This window comes from Falco cherrug, chromosome 16 (genome assembly GCF_023634085.1).
Source record: "Falco cherrug isolate bFalChe1 chromosome 16, bFalChe1.pri, whole genome shotgun sequence".
Lineage (NCBI taxonomy): Eukaryota > Metazoa > Chordata > Aves > Falconiformes > Falconidae > Falco > Falco cherrug.
The window spans coordinates 8,872,514-8,891,877 of NC_073712.1; the positions used below are offsets into that span (position 1 = coordinate 8,872,514).

The window sequence follows — 19,364 nt, forward strand, 5'->3', positions numbered from 1 at the left end:
ACCAGGCTAGCTGCTGTGACCCACCTTGCTGGCGAGCTGAGTTTCTGTGGCAAAGAGTTGTGATGGGATGTGCTAGGACTGCTTGGACAATTTCAGTTTTTGCAATTTGAGTCCCAAAAGCTGAGCAGTTCCTCTTTGCTGGTGTTCAGCTCTTCACGCTTGCTCTCCTTAGAGAAAGCACTATTTCATATTTAATTGAAAACCCTGGGTGCCGTAACTGGAAATAAATCTTATTAAATGAATAGTGATGAAATAATAGGATATGCTGTGCAAGGGAAAGGATAAATTCCTTTCATTTTTAATATTACTCAATTAACTTTACACATAGGGACATGTTCTTTCCTAATGTGATTACTTCAACAACAGAATGCGTTAAGATCATAAACACAGGCATCCCTGCAAAATCAGGTTATAACTGAATTGTAGTTCATTGAGTGAAACCAGTGAGATTCAGGGGTGTGACCGACGAATGTGTGCTTGTTCTCTGTGGCCAAGGCAGAAGCTTGCTTGTGTCTCTGGATGCACATTGTGGGTAGCTGACCCCGTCTTGTAGGTGGCTGGAACAAGTCTCCTGGCTCTTGTTTTTGTGCTTTTCACGTGTAAATGTAGTGCCAAATACATGATGGAAAAGATGCTTGACTGACATCTTCATGTGGGTGAAAAGAGAGAATTACCTTATTTTCTGAATTGGAAGATTTTTAAAGTATTTTGAATAATGTTTGTATGTTTTGAATTATTTTTTTCTTTTAGCTTATAGTGCAGTAGTGCTGTGAGCTGGATATGCCTACTGTAAAACTGTGCAGTAGGTGTTCAGTACCTTCTCAGAGGCATTCTGGGCTTTTTAAGTCTTGTAAGATTCCTTAAGGGTAGGAGTTAACAGCAATTGATACTAAATGCTGGTTTTTAGGTTGTGTTTTGAGAGAAAGTCTTTTTCATAGTTCATGAAAATGGTATGACTTACGCAAGTTAAAAGTTGCAGTGCTGTTTATACCAGCACTTTAAAATGTCAGTGTTGATACTTTTCTGCAACAAGTTTGTGTTTGCTAAGAAATGCATTGAAGAATCTGAGGAACATAAACCTGTTTCCTTGCAGCCATGCTTGTGCGAAGAGGCTACCTGTGAGGAATGCTCACAGACTTGGTGCTTGCCACAGCTCGTGCATGTTCCCCTGGGTGCTGTCCTGGGCCATCTGCAGGGACTTCTCTGTTCCTTACCGGAGCACTGTGGTGTGCGTTGGTGTGCCCTCGATCCTTAGCTGTAGTAGCAGACTGAATAAAGCATGTCTTGATGCAGAATTGCTGTGTGAACTCTGTATGAGTCAGGCATTAGCATTAGTCATGGCCAGTGCACATCTGGAGTTACAGGGATTTTGCTGACTGTCCATATTGTGCAGAGTGCTGGGGGTGTCTGTCTGTGTTGTTTTCCAATTAAATGTTGAGATGTCCAATCAATAATGCCGTGACATGGCACATCTGTTAATTTGATCAGAGGAGTGCTGAGATGGCACTTAGATGTTGGTGTTTGAGTTCCTGGGAGTCCTTGGGAGCATGGTGAGGCACAGCTGTGTGATCTGCAGTTTGAATTTACTGCTGAACTGCCTCTCTCTGGTGCAAGTGCAAGCGATCCATTGGGAATACCGCAGCCTACCTCTGGGAGTGGTGGGACTTCCCGAGATCCTTGAAAAGCCAGTTTGAGAAGCTCCATTCCTTCATAAGAACCACTTAATGACTGTTACTCGGAGCAGGAATTGCTCCTTAGCCTGTGTGTTCAGTGCTTGGTGGGGGTCCCTGCCCTGGCTGGAGCTCTGGGGTCCTGCAGTAAGTGGGGGCTGAGGAGCCCAACAGAGCTGTGCGCCCAAAACCTCATCAGTGACTTTTCTGCGTGGGCCAGTGCTTTGGAATGAACCACGCTGTTAACAAGAACTGTTGCACTTGAAAGTGATGTGGAATGGGGACGTTTGGGGTGGGTCAGGTATTTGAGAGCTGGGTTTGCTGTTGTGTAAACTTGGTTTATGGGTCCAGCTATGACAGACCTTGTGCTGCCACTGATGGGCACAGCTGAAGGATGCCTTTGCTGTGACGTTTTCTGTTGCTGGTTGGTCACCCAAGAGGTTTGTTCTGGTCCAGCAAAACAGACATGCAGCATCTTTGTGAATATAGTGTCTTTGTCAGGCTCCTTACTCTGCTGAACTCCAGACTGAAACAGGTTAGTGGGCCTAGAAATTAGAGTGTAACTGCATGTCTTGTTTCCTATGGAAAGCAGGCTAAAAATAAATCTGTGATTTGCATAAATTCTATTCTAATCGGAACACACACACAAAAAAGGTCTTGGCATGTAACGTGTACCCTTATGCTGGAAAACCAGTGCCAAGTCCCAAGCAGATTAAATCGCTTGTGTAACACAGAGCAGCTGCAAGGACATTTTTCTTTGGGGATGTGACTGAAATGTCATTCTATAGAACTGCACGCTGCTTAAGCAATAAGATATGGTATGTTATACGTATGTCAGTGTCTGAAACGTTAGGACAAACACAAGGGCAGGCAGTTTTTGCAAAACACTGCAGTGGGAATAGGTTAACCTACAAAAATACCCTGTGTAGAACCCCTTGTTGGGGTGGGATATTGAAACAATACTTACTAAATGTTGGCAAGTTTGAATTTGCCCGCTGGCTGCGGATTGTCAAAGGGAAGCATTAATATTAGAACAGTTTTCGGACTCAAGTAACATTTTGTTCAGTTGCGTATGTTAATTGTGCTTTCTAGACCAAATTGGTTGGTTTGTCTCAGTAAATCATTTTCTCTAGTGTGAATGCCCTAAACCCTCACATTGTAAATTTAAGGGAGTGAATGGCAGATTGTTTATAAATCGGAAAAAACAAGCCATAGTTACCCCGAGGAAAATCACTTCTATTGTTTGGGTTACCTATCTTTGTTTTGGAGTGTTTCACTTCTGTATCTGCTCAATTAAGAGCAGACTAGATGATTTATGTATTATTGTAACCTATGACAGCTACAGAGGACTCTGATTTCATGGCTCCAGTGTCTGTATTTGACTTTACAGTACGAGTGTTGCAGTGACAGATATTACTCATGCCAGACAGCCTTGGTAGGTGTAGCGAGTTGCACAGTGATTAAACTCAGCAAGGGATCGAGTGCATAATTAGAAAGCCTTAATAAAGTGCTATTATTAAAACAACCCTGTATTTTTATTTTTTTTAACGTGTTCGCATATTACAAATTCTAATTGTTGTTTTGACCCTTTAGATTGTTGTAACACAGTCTTCTAGCATGTTTGTGCCTGTTTGTGTGTTGCTGAACAGGATCCATCACTTGCATGGTGGTTCAACTAGACTGTACTGTCCTGCTCAGTGTTTGTACTAATCTGCTGTTGTGACGTCAGAAACCTGTTGCTTCTCGTGCTTTGCATTTCTCTTACTTTGAGAGGCATAGTTAGATCTTGCAAATCCACGTTTTTGTCCTGTGAGTTGTTTCAAGCTCCCAGGCTGTGCTCAGTGAGCTTTCCAGATACCTGTGTAAATCCCTGTCTTTGACTTAAACCTGGCAGTGGTGGAGGCTTACAGGGTGCAGTTTATTTGGATTCTTGTTCCTCATCACCAGTGCAAACACATCTTACTTGAGACAGAAATCATGTGCCATTGTAGTGGATGGATTATTGTGGGGACTGCTACAAAATGAGGAGGACAGGTCAAGCAGAGCAGCAGTGGAGGTGTGAGGAGAGAAAGCAGCCAGAGGCAGGTGGAAGGAGGATGCCTTTCCCTGCTGGCCTGCAAGAAGGACAGCTTCATCTGCTGTATCAACAGTGATGTCTCAGGGGTGACTTTCCACACAGACACTCTTCACTGACTCTTCCCCCCAGCCATTGTCATAGTATCAAAGTATAAAGTGCTGTCTGTGAGCTGAGAGCAGAGTGTATCTCTGCTTTTAGGTTACTACCCCACAGCAATTAAAAACAAATTCTTTGCAGTGAGTCTTAGTTGTTTCAGAAGGTTGTAAAATGCTCCATCTTTCCCACGAGTAAAGTAGAATACATGCTGCCTCCCAGTGAAGTGTGGGGAAGGATCACGAGGAAAGCAGAGAATTAAAATACCTCTTGAAAATCTAGCAAATCTTAATAAATAGGCAAAAGATTGTTCATCTCTTAAGTGCTTTTTTTCGCTTCTCAAGAAAATACTAAATCAAAGAGAGAAGAGTGAAGTCTCCGTATGCAATATAAAAGGTCAAACTGTTCTCTTGTGGAAAGTTCTTTTGCATTTTTCTTCCCCACTGTTAAGTTGAAGGAAACAGTTATGTTTGCATTTTATTTGAAACCCATTCATTATTCTGAATCATTTGAGTTCTACTCATATCTCCTTCAGTGTCTGATCTTATATCAGAAACAGCTGTACAGTTCTTTGTGCCTTGCTGTTCTCCTATTTAATAATGGTACATTAAAATACTTGGCGTTATCAGAGAAAACCCTACCCATTGGTAATTCTCCTGACTGTACTCCCATTGTTAATGGATTTTTGTGTGCGTGCAATGTATTACTGTAATTATATCTGATACTAGTATGCTTGAAGCTGGCATCTGAAAGTTTGAACTTCTTTACTCAAAGGATTTTCATTTTAAAAATCCTTAAGGTCGTAGGCAGAAAATGTATTAGGCTCTGCAAGCTTTTTTGCTACCAATGCATCACATAAACCCCAACTTAAAATGACATCTGCTGTCATTCCACAGAAGTCATGCATAGGTTAAGAGTGTCTGTAGATGTAACAAGATATAGAACAGGAAAAAAGTAGTGTTCAGTGAAAAATAATGAACTGCGTGGTCCATCAGTAATTGCCAACATTTCTCATCGTTTGTGTGCTAATCTTTTTGGTTTTTTACATGTATGTTTCATTTCATGTTAACAATACTAACTGTATATACTTTATTTTCATGATGAGATACATACCTCTTCACAAAATTGCGCTAGGCTCTAATGGAGAGTCTTGTGTCACAATAGTATTGCTGCAAAATGCTACTTGTTTTTGAGTCCGGTAGAGCCTTTATCTGTTGTTGTCCTACATATGGGTTTCCAAATGCAGCTGGTCTTAATTTACAACTTTTTCTGCAATTCCGAAGTGGTGTGTGTCACTGTCCTGCCATGTGTCAGCTGGCCGCAGGCGCCCTGCGGAGATGCTGCCGTGTGCAGGGAGCGGATCAGAGGGCAGGGGCAGCCGGGCTGCCAGGAGCTCTGCACTTCTCGAGCCCCAGCATCCCTGGGCTTCGCACTTGAGCTTTACTGGTGATGTCCTCGTTCAGTATGTGTCCTGGCATGTGAGCTAAATGCTTTTTGCTTTCAGGTAGTTTAAAGAAGAGCCATGTTTGTTGTTTGTGGTTAGATGGGAGCTGCCATCCGTGGGTGCAGGGGAGGGTCGCCCCACCCTGCCCATAGATGTTTTGTGCTCTGGAGGTGGAGCGGTGAGCTTGGGGTGGGTGGTAGAAGGTACTTCCTCTGTTAAAAACCTCTTGGTTGCACAGTGAATCTTTATTCTTTGCTTCCAAGATTCAGCCAACTATGATGCATCTATTTGCAAACGCAGGCAATTGTTAGTTGGGTAACAAGTGTTATTTTCATATATGAACCAAATGGCACTGAAAGACTCCCATCTAAACGCTGCCTATGCTCTGCCAATATTTTCTTTCTTTTTCCTTCTGTACTAAACAATAGATTATTTTTTTTTTCATGGCAGTTGAGGAACCCAGCCATGGATATTCACAATCTAGAGGCTTCCGTTACAGTTGGCTTTGCTGTTTCTGTACTGCCAAAAATAAAAACCTGGAGGATTGCATACAGGCTCCCACTGTTTACATTTCATCTCTTGTCCTTCTCAGCTCCCAAGTGTTGTTCAGAATAAACAATGCATAATTTGCCAATACTTTTTGTATTTCTTAAAGACTGTTTGGGGATATGCCTTCCAAAGCATATTTTAGTTGTCTTCAAAACTTGTAATGCTTTAATGATGAAGTTCATAAGCGAGCACAAAGCCAAATTATTTTTGCATAGGTTTACCAACAGTGGGCTGGCTTATTGGTTGTAACACCTTGTACAGTGTGCTGTGATCTTCAGGAATGAGGTTTGAGAAACATTGTCTCCCTGTATCAGTCACCACCTTGACTGAAGATCTTAGGGCATTATCTTGGACAGGCTTGTGTTGGTCGCCCCTTTGATCATTTTTAGTAAGGAGCGATCTCCCAAATCTGTAGGCTTGAAAAGTCAACATGTACAGTTTTTGATGTTTTCAGAGTGTATTTTGTATTACTAACAAAAAAAGATTCCCCAAAGTGAGGTGGGATTACATGCTGTAATAAGGTTTGCAGCAACATTATTTCTTAGATCTTGATAAATGTTTTTTCACTTATTTCAGGAGTATTGTAAAAACACCCTTCCAGTATTTTGAATGCTATGGTAAATGATTTATGAATACTGTAAGGCTTATCTCTACCATAATTTCTGTAAATAAGAATATACCACCAAGAATTTATTGGACAGCATATAACAAACTACAATTAAACCAGCCTCTCAAAGTAAACTTTTCTAATATTTTTCAGCTTTCAGCTAGTAAATTAGTCTGGCCTAATGGATTATTGTGGCTATGAAGTGCCTTGAAATTTTTTTTCTGTACAATAGACCCTATGTAAATCCTTCTGTTAATTCTTCTGCATCTGTCATGTTAATGCAATTAGATGACTCTGACATACTTACCCTTTACTTTTTCTGAATTTGTAGAATATCTTTAATGACACAGCCATAGTTCAGCTACATGAAAGATCCTTAATTCAATTTTCTTTAAAGAAGATTGACACTAGTAACATTTAGCCACTTAACAACCTTTATTTCACAGCATGGTAATTGGCAAATGCTCTGCACCATGATTTCTCTTCACTATAAAGAAACGAGATTTGCTGTTGTAGTTAAAAGTTTATGGATTAGCTGTGTTATGGGGGAATTAAATTCCTTCCTCTGCCGCTCGGACAGGTCCCGCCACTTGTCAGTGAGGTCTCCTCCAGTCCTGCTTCTTTCATTCTGTGCCGACGCTCTGGGACTTCCCACCCGTACCGGTTGGTCTTGTGTCATTAATCTGTGCCTTGGAGTAAAATCGGTCTTCTAAATGTAGCTGTTTGCACAGGTCTTCGATGTTTATTAGACGTCCAGTTCTTGGCCATACTGCACAGGCAAATGTTAGGCCAGACAGCTTGAGAGTACACAGGGTGGGTCAGGTTCTGCAAAAACCTCCCCGAATTCTGAATCTCTCCTCATTCTATCTCTGTAGGACACTGGCATGCAGGAGGGCTGTGATTTCCATATGGCTAGTGTTTCCTGAAGATCTTTATGCAATACAATTAAAAAGCATGGTAAAATAAAGGAAATGAGTAGCAATCTTCTCCAAGCTGCGATGTGCTTGGCAGGACTGTGTTCAAAAGCTCATCTCAAAGGAAGCATGGTGTAAAGGACTTCTCTCTAATTGTCCTTTGCCTGAAAGTTTGATAATTTCTTAAATGCTTTCTTTTTTGTTGTTGTTCATTATAACATTTTTTCTCCAGATGCTGGAATAACTTCCAGAACTGTGTAACAAGACTGATTTGGATTTTCTGCACACAGATGCCGTGCAGGGCTGCTTCTCTGCCCCCTCTCCTCTCTGTGTTCGCTCCACTTGTTCCCGAGCCTCTTGCTCACCTGTGTACATTCATCGCCTAAACCCAGGCTGTCTCTGCTGTTTCTGTGTCTGTCTCGCAGCTAACCCTGTGCCAGTGGCTCTAGTCTACAGAATTTAACATTGTCTGAGCTTTTTTGGGGGATGCTCATGTAGCTTGCTGAGTGCAGCATGGCTTAATAAAAATATCTTTACTGTCCCTATATTCAGTCAATATTCTTTGCAGACATTTAGTAGAGGGAAATTCACACAGCCCAGCAGGCTTTAGTGAGGTTTTGTTAATGAATATTTGAAAGTTTTTGTAAGACATCTTATTGAGGAATTTAAAATATACTTTAAATATATTTTCTCCTGACAGCATTATTCTGAATCATAATACCTCCTTTGATACCTATCCCTATTCCCAAATAGTACAGTTCAGTTTTATCTGCGCTTATCAGCTTCTCATCCCCAGGACTTTCCCTTCCCTCTCCAAACAACTTTCCCAAGTCATTCCCCAGTTCTCCCTCTACTGATAACAGCATCTGTAATTTCAGAGGAGTTTGATTGTTGATGTCTCTTGGTCTGCTCTCGACCCAAAGTTCTACAAATGATCCTGGGTTGAGGGAGAAGGTGAAGAGTCTGTCAATGTGAACAGAACATTAAAATAGATTTTTATTCTTTTCTTCATGCCCTTTAATGAGCTAAGGTTTTTTTATTATTATTTTGTCTTTGTAAAATACATCATTCGCATTTCACATCCAAAAAAGAAGCTTCTGATGTGTTTGGCTCTTCTCCCACGTTTGTTCTAGGAAATGAAGTTTCATTCTTTACCTTGTCTGTTCTGTTCATTGTCAGGGGAAAATATGTCTTGTGACAGATTTCTGTTTTCAGACAAATGTCGTTGCCTACCGGTGACACAGCAAATCAAGATGCCTTTACGGTATCCAAGCCAGAGACCTGCCCACTACAGCCCTTTGGAGAATCTTCACTGAATTAGTCAACGGTTGGCCTTTTCTGGTGTCGGACCTGGCAGTCAAAAGACGTGATTAATTTTGACTTTGGGAGCGGAGCAGTGTGGACCTACTGCTGCCTGAGTCTCATTAAAAGGCAGAGGAGCAGAAGCCTACATGTCACATTCCTGAGATGATTATCTGCTTTTGGTCTTCTGAACATCCTTGCAGCAACTGAACTCCAAAGCAGCTGGTAGTGCCGGATGGCCTAGAAGGTGCTTATTGAGCCCTGTGGGCAGAACACCGTGATTTTCTTACTCCTTGTCTCTTAGAAAGTAATGCCTCACCTGATGGTGAGCTTGATTGCTCTTCGAAGCAGCAGCAGTTACCTCATGAACAAGCAGGAGTTACCTCAAGGGGCAATCAGTCCCTAATGGGACCAAGGTCTCTGTTCCCAGGCGGATCACTGGCCCAGATGTGGCTGGCCTCTCGCCTTCCTTACTGGCCTGCCTTTTCCCAGGGGCTCTGCTTTTTAGCAGGCAGAGTCCAAACTTAGGTTCTTGCATCCATTCTCTGGAAGAGGGGCGGGGAGGTGTTGAGTGGGAGCGTGTCCACAGAGCCTTGGTGGGCTGGGGGCTGCTCAGGGGCAAGGTGCCGAACTGGGGAGCGAGGTTCTGGGGTTTGAGGTGCTGAGCAGGGCTGCCGGTCTCAGCCTGCCTCCTCTGCCATCCAGGGCCCCCTTCTGCCTGAAGGACAAGCAGGCTTCTGCGCAGTAACCCGTCGGTGTTTCTGCCCCACAAGCTGAGGAAGGCTGCACCCGCTGGCTGGGTCTGACGTGCGCAAAATGTTGCTGTCTTTTTCTAATATAACTGGAAAAATTTGAACCTCCCACCTGTTTCTTGTACTGGGAACGTGGGTTGTATTTGCTGGTGGGCAGCGGGTTACTGCTTGTCTTTTCCATCTTTCCCGTGTTCTGTGAATATGGTGATTCTGTTCATGCTTTTAGAAATAATTTGTGTCAGTGAATGCATGTGTTTGGATACGTACCTTGTGTTAATTACACATGTGAGTAGTTGCTGAAGAATATCATAAAGTTAACGTGTTGCACCCTAATTATAATTTGGTTTCCTAATGCATGGTGTCTGCTTTTTGTTGCTGAAGGTTTCTTTAAATGGTTTTTGCTTCATCACGTCGAAGATCACTTAATCTTACTTTATGTATTGATAGGCTAGTTTTTAATTAAACAGTAACTGTTTTCCACTTGATCAACTCTGACAATTCCTGTTTTCCTTGGCTGCTTTTGAGCAAAGCCATTTAGCGGCTTTATTAGCCCTTCATGTTTTTCGCGTGGAATTTTCATATTCCAGGTTGCCTTTTGCAGTCGCCACTTATGTAACACCTCATGCAGTCCAGCATAGCCTTGGACAGTATGGAATTCTGTTTACACTCATGAAATTCTGAATTTACATGATGAAATTCTGTTTACATTTTTCCTCTGCTTTGTTGCCATTGAGAAAACAAAACTGCAGCAGTGTCTAATGTGCCCTTTTTTTCATTCTTTGATGCTTAAAACCCCTGTGGGCAGTGGTGCCGAGGTCTGGCCAGGGCAGGAGCGGGCGGAGGGGAGCCAAGAGTGAGGGAATGCAGTTCCGTTTTCGCGACTACTCCATTTTTATGCTAAAGGCTGCAGTGAAATTTTAAGCCGTAGTAATGAATTATATCATTTAATAGGAGAGTAGCACACTTAATAAACGGTTACTTTGTAAAATTGCTTTCATAATTAACGGTAAAATATTTTTCAAAAAGTTTGAAAGAAAAACGCTATGTACTCATTAATTCTCCCATCAGCGCAGCATTGCAGGTCAGTGTTGGCATATAGCTGCCACTGTCTCTGGGAGGTGTTGGCATGGAAACTTCAGGGTACAGCTCCCTGCGTGGTGCAGTGACTAGGATGTGCCATGCCTCCAGAAAGTTGTCACCTCTGGCTGCATAGATCGTGCATCAAAATGAAATGGAGAATTTCTATGTGGTCTTCAGAGCGATTGGGGGAGGATGTCACAGGCAATCCATATACCTGCTGTGTTAGCCAGACATACTTGGACATTATTTTGCTGCAGCTTACTATTGGACAGCAACACAAAATCTTCACAGATTGAGTTTTTAGCATTTATTTGCATATTTCAGCTTTGAGCTTTGCTGTTTTACCAGCATTGCTAATCTAGAAATGTGCTGCTTTGTGTTGAGTTCTAGTAGCACCATAGCAATACCCATCTGTTTGTAACCGCAACATGTATACTTCAGCATTTCCGTGACAGGTTGGATGTATAAATAGCTATGTTCGTCCTGCTTAGGTACAGCAGCAAAGGCAACTTTACTGTTGCCGTTTGTGGTGTGACAAGAAATGAAAGCCACTACCCCCGTTTTTCACAGTGTCTCTGTCACTCAAGCTTGCCTCTGTCCTTCACAGCACTGTATTTTGCTGCAGTGGTACTCAAGCCCTTTTTTCTTCTGCAGTCGCTTAGTTTTCCTTACCAAACTGCAGCGTGCATATCCTCATTTAAACACCACCTTTGTGGTTAATTTAAATTAAAACTGAAAACAAGAGGCTTGTGCCTGTTCATCTTGCAGAACCTGAACGGTATAAAGTACATTATTCCTCTTGACTGGTCCCTGTGTTGTGTGTGTCATCCTTCAGAGACAGCTCAGCAGCACAGCAAACACCAACTCAACATTTATTAAGTCATTTTGGAGAGTCTGATACATGAGGTTCTTCTAAAAGCCTGTGTGAAACAGTGTAAAGGAGCATGTTCGGCTCCTGAAGGGGGAAATATCTGGCTTTTACGTAAGAACAAGCTCTGGAGGCTGCCTAAAGCATCCTTACTGTTACTTTATTTCTCTGCTTTGTAACGCACACCATTCTCTATGTGACTTTCTGTCATTTTCTCTCTGCCTACTATTTTGTTTGACTTTCTTCTGTTTTCCCCAGGCAATCCTTTCAATCTTTAATTTAGTCATATTGTTCTCGGCGTATAGTCCAATCTGTAGGGTTTTAATGTTAAGATTAACCCCTCAGTGTCAGCATACCTGTAGTAGCAGCTTTTCTTTTTTTTCTGACTGAGTTGATATTTATTGAAAAGGGTTTATGAGGCTTTTAAATTTTAAAACATGAAGAGGGTAAGATCAGGGAATAAATAAAGTCTCTGTAATTCTACATCTCATACAGATTTTCACTTCTTGCCAAGCTTTTCCAACACGCAGTGCTCTGAACGTAACTAACAACCAGATTCATCTGCCCAAGTGAAGGATGTGTGTATTGATCTGCCTAAGTGAAATATGTTTGTATTGTTAAAGTGCAGTGCTATAGATCTGTCTTTGACAGGGAGATGGATGGTCCATTTTAGCAGTGAAGCGTTTTTTAATGTTGAGAAACCATCTTGTCTACTAACAATAAAGTGATTTGTAGAAACAAATGGAAAATATTTTTCTTGCTGGAGATTACACCATTTGTTTTCATTTTCCATGACATGTTTTGCTCATTACACTGCAGGAAGCAAATCCAAAGTTTTATAAAGAACAGCTCGTGATGGCAATATAGGGAATTGAGCTGGGGGCTCGCTACCATAACAACAGAGAGCATCCGACCCAGGGGAGCTGCGGAGTTACTCAGAGTTGTGTGTTTGGGAAGGGATTGGGGACAGGGACACTGCTCACCCCACCCACATCAGTGGAAGTACGGCATCGCTTGTGTAACTCCTGGGGAGCCGTGAGGACTGTCCTGTCCACGCTGTAGAATGCTTTTAGTGTTTCTGTGCTTAGTTTTGAAAAAAAATGACAGCTTTGAAGGGGGGTGAGAATTTGGCTTCATTTGGATCTCGGGACTCATGTTAAGCACTGGATGTGCTGCCTGCATCCCTGGGCACATGCATGTGTGTGGTGGGTTTTTTCTTTGCTTGGGGGCTTAGGGTGATTTTGTTTGGTTTTGGTTAATTTATGGATGGCACAGACCTCTATGAAGAGAGAGATGATAGGTAAACTTGGTTTCTCTTTTAAATACCATGCTATTGTTTTGCTTGGAGGGAAAAAGGTGCAAATTGAAATACAGTTTGCTGTTAGTGAATGGTGGTAGCCAAGGTAGTGTTTGAGAGACAAGTGTAAGGTGTGTATCTGCCCTTCACTTGGCAAAATGGGAAGGGCAAGTATAAACTTGCCAAAACCAAAATACGCAACCAACTTTGCAGCAGTGACACATGATTGGGAAAGCTTGGTTAGTGGTAGAAGGGTTTTTTAGGTTTTGGTGATTTTGGTGTTTTGGGGTTTGTTCCAAACTTGGCATTTTATATAAGTGTAGTAATCTCACTTTAAGTTGTAGGGGAGCATTGTTTTAAGAAAGACTGATGTGGGTCTGTGCCCCATTTCATTCTTGGGCCTTTTGAGATGGTCTCTTTAGCAGCGGGTCTCAGCAGGCTTCAAAGGCTCCTGTCAGAATCACTCCCAACGGCAGGTTTCATAACCTGTTGCTGATGCAATTTAAAAGGAGCAGTTGTCTGTTCCAGCTTTTGTTCCCGCTGTTGTGATACACCAGCATATGCCTGCTACTGGCCATCTCCTAGAGTGGGTTTTGAAGACAAAGACTGAGTCTTTTTCCCTAAAGCCCTGAGTATTCTGCTGTAGTACGTAACTTAAATTTACCAAGGTCACTGAACCCTATTTAATGTGCTTTCTGGGAAGATGACAGGGTACAAAAGATTGGTTTGTACCCTTCTGTCAGAAGGATGAAGCAGTAATACAAGAGCTCAGTTATTTGTGTGCTGAAGGGGCCATGGTTATCTACTGATATGACAGATTCGCTAATGATACCTGACAGAAGTATTGCAAAGGAATAATTGTAAAAACCTCTCGCTTCTATCATGCATTGTTTTTAAAAAGGAAATAATTTCTTTTTATAGTATCAAGAATGCAGATTCCCATGTGACAAAATATTGAGTTCAGGTGCCTATCCATTTGATGTAAATTGAATAGAAAGTATTATCACTGTATTTTGAAACAGTTTCCTGTCTGTAGAGACTTTAATTTTGGCAATAGATTTTGTATTTTAATACTTTTTATTGATTTCCAAATAATTCCAGGATATTGTCACTGTCTTGCTTGGGGAGATACTGAGATTAGACGGTTGTTGCGTAGCTGTGCTTAAAATCACTGTGCCAATTTACAGCAGCAGAGTCAGGCTTTGGTAGCATAGAATGGCTTTTCCATTCAGGTCGTTGTATTAAAAACAACCCAATTCTCTGTGATGCTTCCTTTTTTTGAAACATTTATAGCACTTGTATGTAACACTCTTGTTGTGAGATCCTGCTTATTTTTTACAAGTTATTCTTGTTTGTTGTTTTTTAAGGAAAAGTCATCAACAAAGACTTGCGCCACTACTTGAGCCTTCAGTTCCAGAAGGGCTCTATAGACCATAAACTCCAGCAAGTGATCAGAGACAATCTCTACTTGAGAACCATCCCTTGTAAGTATGTAAGATCACCCTCATTTGATCTGTTCCTGCTAACCATCGCTTAATTTGAGAGCTTTAAATGCCTTCTCTCTTAATCTGGTTTGTAGTTTTACCTTGCAGCAGCAACTTCTGTAAATGTCTTTGCTGGAATAGTTTTGTATCTTAAGCTGCAATGAAAATGTCCAGCCAATATGGACTGACAAAACAGCAAAAACTTCAGAACCCAGCGCTCAGAGCGTTTCAGTAATACCTGTGTTTTACTCTTTGGCAGTTTGTCAGTTGTTGTTACAGTAACCACAGCTGCCACAAGAAATAAATCATCCTCAGCATGATCAAACAGTGGAAATGTCCTGATTCTTGTCAGTTTATTGTTTTTTTGCACAAAGAGAAAACTGGGACCTCGAGAGGGTCACATGCATTAGGCAGAGTAGCGCAGCTGAAGGAGAGGTGTGGGAGGGATTGGATTGTACGCAGAAAGGGTTGCAGCGACAGAAGGTGCAGGCAGGGGAGCTGTTGTTCGCTCACGCCGAGAAGACAGTACAAGGTGGTGGTGGCAAGAGGGAGAGTGAATCCATGGCCCAAGAGGAGAAGGAAGGAACAGCGTGTGGACAAACTAGTGTCACAGCAAGAATTAATTAGTGGGAGAATCTGGGTAGACCTGTCTCATCGGTTATGCCAGCCCTTCTGCTCTGAGCATCTGCTAGCATCACTTGGTCCAGCCAGCACAGATGCCAACTTGCCTTTAGCGAGGTGCCTAAAGGTGACTGCTCCCATGAGTGGACATTTATAGAAAGCACCGTTCAAGGCACAGGACGCTCTGACAGCTGCCAAAAATCCTGTGTCATTGCTTCTCACCCTTCTGTGTAATTTCACTTCTTAATTATCACAAGATCATCCTTTACCTTCTTTCAAAGGTTCACTGATTAAAATGGCTCATCACCAACTGTATTTAAATATTCATTGCAGTAAAACCCTCAGTTTGTCAACTGATGTTCTTGTAACTACAGGAATTCTGTTCTCAGTTTAGCATCATTATTATACTGATCGTGCCCAAGGCTTTGCGACTTTCTCAGAAGATAATAATAGTGAAATGCAGTTTATTTGCTAGCAGCTCTTGTTCGTGCTGCTGCCTGAAAAAAATTGACATACACCTTTAAAATGCTTTATGTTATAGGCAGTAACAAATCAGTAGAGTCCTTTCCAGGAGAGCTTTAATTAAGCTGTTATGACTATGGGAGACCCATATTTAGAGATACAACGCTTCGAGAACTTCTGCATTAAACCAGCAATTTACTGATTACCGTGAAAAATCTTACCTACAGCCAGGGTTTGGTGTATAGCTGATTTACACTCTGAATTGTAAGGTTAAAAAACAGTTTCTGTGCCCGGTTACGGATTTGGTGGCCCAAAAATCAAATGTGCTTAGTTATGCTGACCTCTTGGCGAGTTAGTGAGTTGGTACTGGTGGAAACAGTGGAGAGATGAAGCACCCTTACAGCTGGGTTAACATACCACAGCTGTTAAACAGCTCCTCAGAATCCCAGCCTGTGACGGCCTGGCCCAGGCATTGTCAGCTTCCACAGAAGCTGGTTTTGGTTCACTGAATGGAGGAAATTCTCTCTAATTACCACCTCACCCAGCTTTTTTTCCTCCTCCTTCCTCAATACCAGAACTGTCATTCCTACATAATTTATTGGCCTAGTTTTCATACATTATTGTTCATTTGCTCGCCAGTGTTCTATCTCTTATCTTACCGGAGTGACATCATCACTGTATAAAGGTACAAAAATACATTGTTTTTACTGAACTGTACAGCAGGCAGCATTTGGTAAACAGGCAGCACTTAAGTATCTTACAAGAATGTTTTCTCTGTCTTTTCAGGCACTACACGGGCTCCCAGAGATGGGGAGGTCCCTGGGGTAGACTATAATTTCATTCCGGTTGAGCAGTTTAAAGCACTGGAAGAAAGTGGAGCCTTGCTAGAAAGTGGAACATACGATGGTACGTTGATGACACGGAATGGGAATAAGGACCCAGAACTCATGTCTGGTGTCTTGGTCTAAGTGCAGTTCCTGCAGTTCCTTACACCCCGGAGGTGCCACTTGGCCTGCCCGTTGATGGTCGTTACGCTACCAGAGCGGCAATATTAAGTCTATTTTTGGACTACCTGTGAAGAAGACTAGTGGTCTTGTTTTAAAGCTCTCTACTAAATCACAGGTGTCCTTTCAGCCAGTCTTAATGCCATCTGATTATTTTCCCCATTGCATTTTTGAGGAAGCAAATGTATTTTGCTATGAAAAATCTAACAGCTCTAGACCAGATTGTCGAAATCTGTAGCAGAGTCAGTTTTGTTAAAAGTGATGGGGAAACACGTCATAATGAAGGTAGCGAACCGTCAGGAACTGGTTATCCAGGGGAGTCAAGGAGCTGCTACTGTGTGGCAGGCCTTTGGTTTGCTTTGGTTTGTTTTCAAGCGTTTGATGTCAGTCAGAGGTAACTTCAAGGTTCCTCCTGTCCCTGTGCTCTAGGGTGGCGGGATGAACCAAAACCCACCTTTTTTTAAAGTGAGAGGGAGGAGATACCAGTTTGACTGGCTCAGCCCTGGGGATGTCTTGCACTGCTGTGGAGCATGCCTGGTTGCAGATGGGTCTCAAGTAACGATCACCTGGTTTCTACTGCTTTTTACTATTGAATGACTTGACACCGTGAACAGAACAAATTGCAAACATCTTGTGCTGCTTTTTAACCTAAGTTTATAAAATCTGACATATGATCTGGCTAGATTTTTTTCAAATATATAGTTGTACTTGAAGTCAACTAAATTACGGCCAAATTTTCAGAAATGCTGAGCATGTGCAGCTTTCGTTGATGATCAACAGAATTTGAGATTATAAACCTGCCTGATTTTTACATCTGTTTAACATATATTTGATTCCAACATATGCATCAAGTGGATTTCTTTGGTAGTTGGTGGATTTACTGGCACTCGAATGAGTTTGGTTGATTCCACCCTCTTAAAAAAAAAAAAAAAAGGGAAGAAAGAAAGAAAAAGAAAATGTCCAAAGTAGAAGATTCTGTGAAAGGCTTTGTACCTCCTTCTTTTACATGTCTCATGCTGTCTGTCAACGTCGTCCTGTCTGTGGAAATCTAAGCAAATTTAGACTAAACTGACACTTTTTTTTCCCCCTTAGCTCTCCTTTATCTGGCTGTCACCACTTTGAGCCTCGCCCTCACTTATATTTTCAGAAGGGTTTCTTACTTTTTTTTTTTTAATGGTCAAAACCATATCCAGCACCAAAAGTTACCCCAGCAGGAATTCTGGGAAGCTCTCTTACTGTGTGCTCCATTCCCTAATAAAAGTCAGATGAGCAGTCAGGAGAGAGGTCAATTGCTGAAATTGTTTTCCGGAAAACAACAGATGATTCCCAGTCTTTGTGTTTTAGATTAAAATATTGAAGAAAAATATCTCTTCATTTTTCTCAAGCAGAGCTCATTTTTTAGATGAAGCTGTATTAACAGCATGTATTATCAGTAGAAAATAGTAGGATTGTAGTTTTAGAATCAATTATTTCTAAATGGTTTTATGTAAATAGATACTTCTGCACAAAATTAATTTGCTTTTTTACTTCAGAGTGTTTCTGTTGCTGCATAGTACTTTGTTAATCAGTTAATCAGTATATAAAGTAAGAACAATTGATTTTCACTGTTCTGCTTTTCTCAAGACTGTTCCCCAAGTCTCTTTGCCTGGAATTCACTAATGTTCCATAAAGTAGCAAATCTGTCTTTTGCTTTGAAAACATGTGGCAGGATAGAAATTTTGAATTAAACCTATTGTTTTCTGATGTCAGATAGCATCATTGGCAAATAGGTTTTGACTCTTGATCGATTTTTTGACAGTGCTTATGTCTTTTTTAAGAAGTTAAGTTACAGTTCAGGTCTTTCACCAAAAACATGTTACATAGGCAATAAAACATTCACTGCCGGTACTTTCTGCAAGTGTCAGTGCTTTAGCAATCTTGATTTTCTGTCTCACTGTCAGGTAATTTTTACGGTACTCCAAAGCCTCCAGCGGAGCCCAGCCCCTTTCAGCCTGATCCCGTGGATCAAGTTCTTTTTGACAATGATTTTGATACCGAATCACAGAGGAAAAGAACCACATCTGTCAGCAAAATGCAAAGGATGGACAGCGCTCTCCCTGAAGAGGAGGAAGAGGAGGAAAAGGAAGCAGTTAATGGCAGCGGAGGGATAGGTTGGTTGACAAGGGGAGAAATTCCCTGAAGTATGGTATGAATGGATAAGAAGCATACAAATAACGCTCATGCTTGCTTGAACTGCTTCCTTAGTTTTGGTAAAGTTTGAAGGCAGTTTTCTATTCAGACTGGTGTTTTTACTCAATTTTGAAATTATCTTTTAAGAAGAAACAGCTGTTCTTCCAGCCAGATGTGCAATTGCATCATAAAATGCACTGCTCAGTAAAGAACATGTAGTGCTGGGTATCTGCCAGTTACATGAGGAGGAAGGAAAAATTTATCCACTCTTCAAGTAACAGAATCCTTTGCAGAGTATAATTCATACCCTGTACATGTTATTGTTTAATTTTGAGGAGATTACTGTATTTGTATGCAGGAGATTTTAGTGAAGCTGTTGGTTTAAGGGGCAACGCTAGCTCATACTGTAAAATTTTCAGATTATTTTGGTTAAGGAACTGTTGCACAGCCTGAAACTGCCTGAAGGGGAGTTTCTGGAGAGAAATAAAGCAGAGTGCATGAGGACTGGACCAGTGTCCGGTTGGACCTTTCAAAGGTTGGCAGGATGCCCTTTTCCTTCCGCTGTCACAGTTACTCATCTTGAGGGGGAGGAACTGATGGCGGAGAGAAATGTCACATTGCATTTGCAGATGATCCTGTCTGTGTGTTTAAGACAGACTTGTATTGACTAGACCTGACCTAAACTTGCTAGCTTCAGGGCTGACAACACCACAGCACAGAGCGGCGAGGTGACCGGGCTGCTGGTTAGGTGAAGGTCGCAGATGTTGTTGTGTGATGAAAGATACTGAGCGTAACCTCAGGACTGAAGGGTGGAGGCTTGCATTGAAAGTTTCCTGTGGGGATTTTTGGGAGCTTTTTCTTGTGCCTTGCAGGAGGGTGGTGTGTGTTTTATTGGCACTTTAGGTCTTCTCTACATTTCATTCTGGTGCTTTGAGGAATATTAGTAGGATTGGGGGGGTGGGGGGGTATGG

The 19,364-nt window shown here is 41.8% G+C and overlaps 1 protein-coding gene across 2 annotated transcripts in view; it reads left to right on the forward strand.

Annotated features, from left to right (window-relative positions):
- MAGI3 (membrane associated guanylate kinase, WW and PDZ domain containing 3) overlaps window positions 1-19,364 on the forward strand; it is a 73,283-nt gene that overhangs the window by 23,295 nt on the left and 30,624 nt on the right. For both annotated transcript variants that reach the window (XM_055728177.1, XM_055728176.1), the window contains exons 2-4: window positions 14,021-14,137; window positions 16,007-16,126; window positions 18,165-18,374. In XM_055728177.1, coding sequence (XP_055584152.1) covers window positions 14,021-14,137; window positions 16,007-16,126; window positions 18,165-18,374 — 447 coding nt within the window. The remainder of the gene's footprint in view (window positions 1-14,020; window positions 14,138-16,006; window positions 16,127-18,164; window positions 18,375-19,364) is intronic.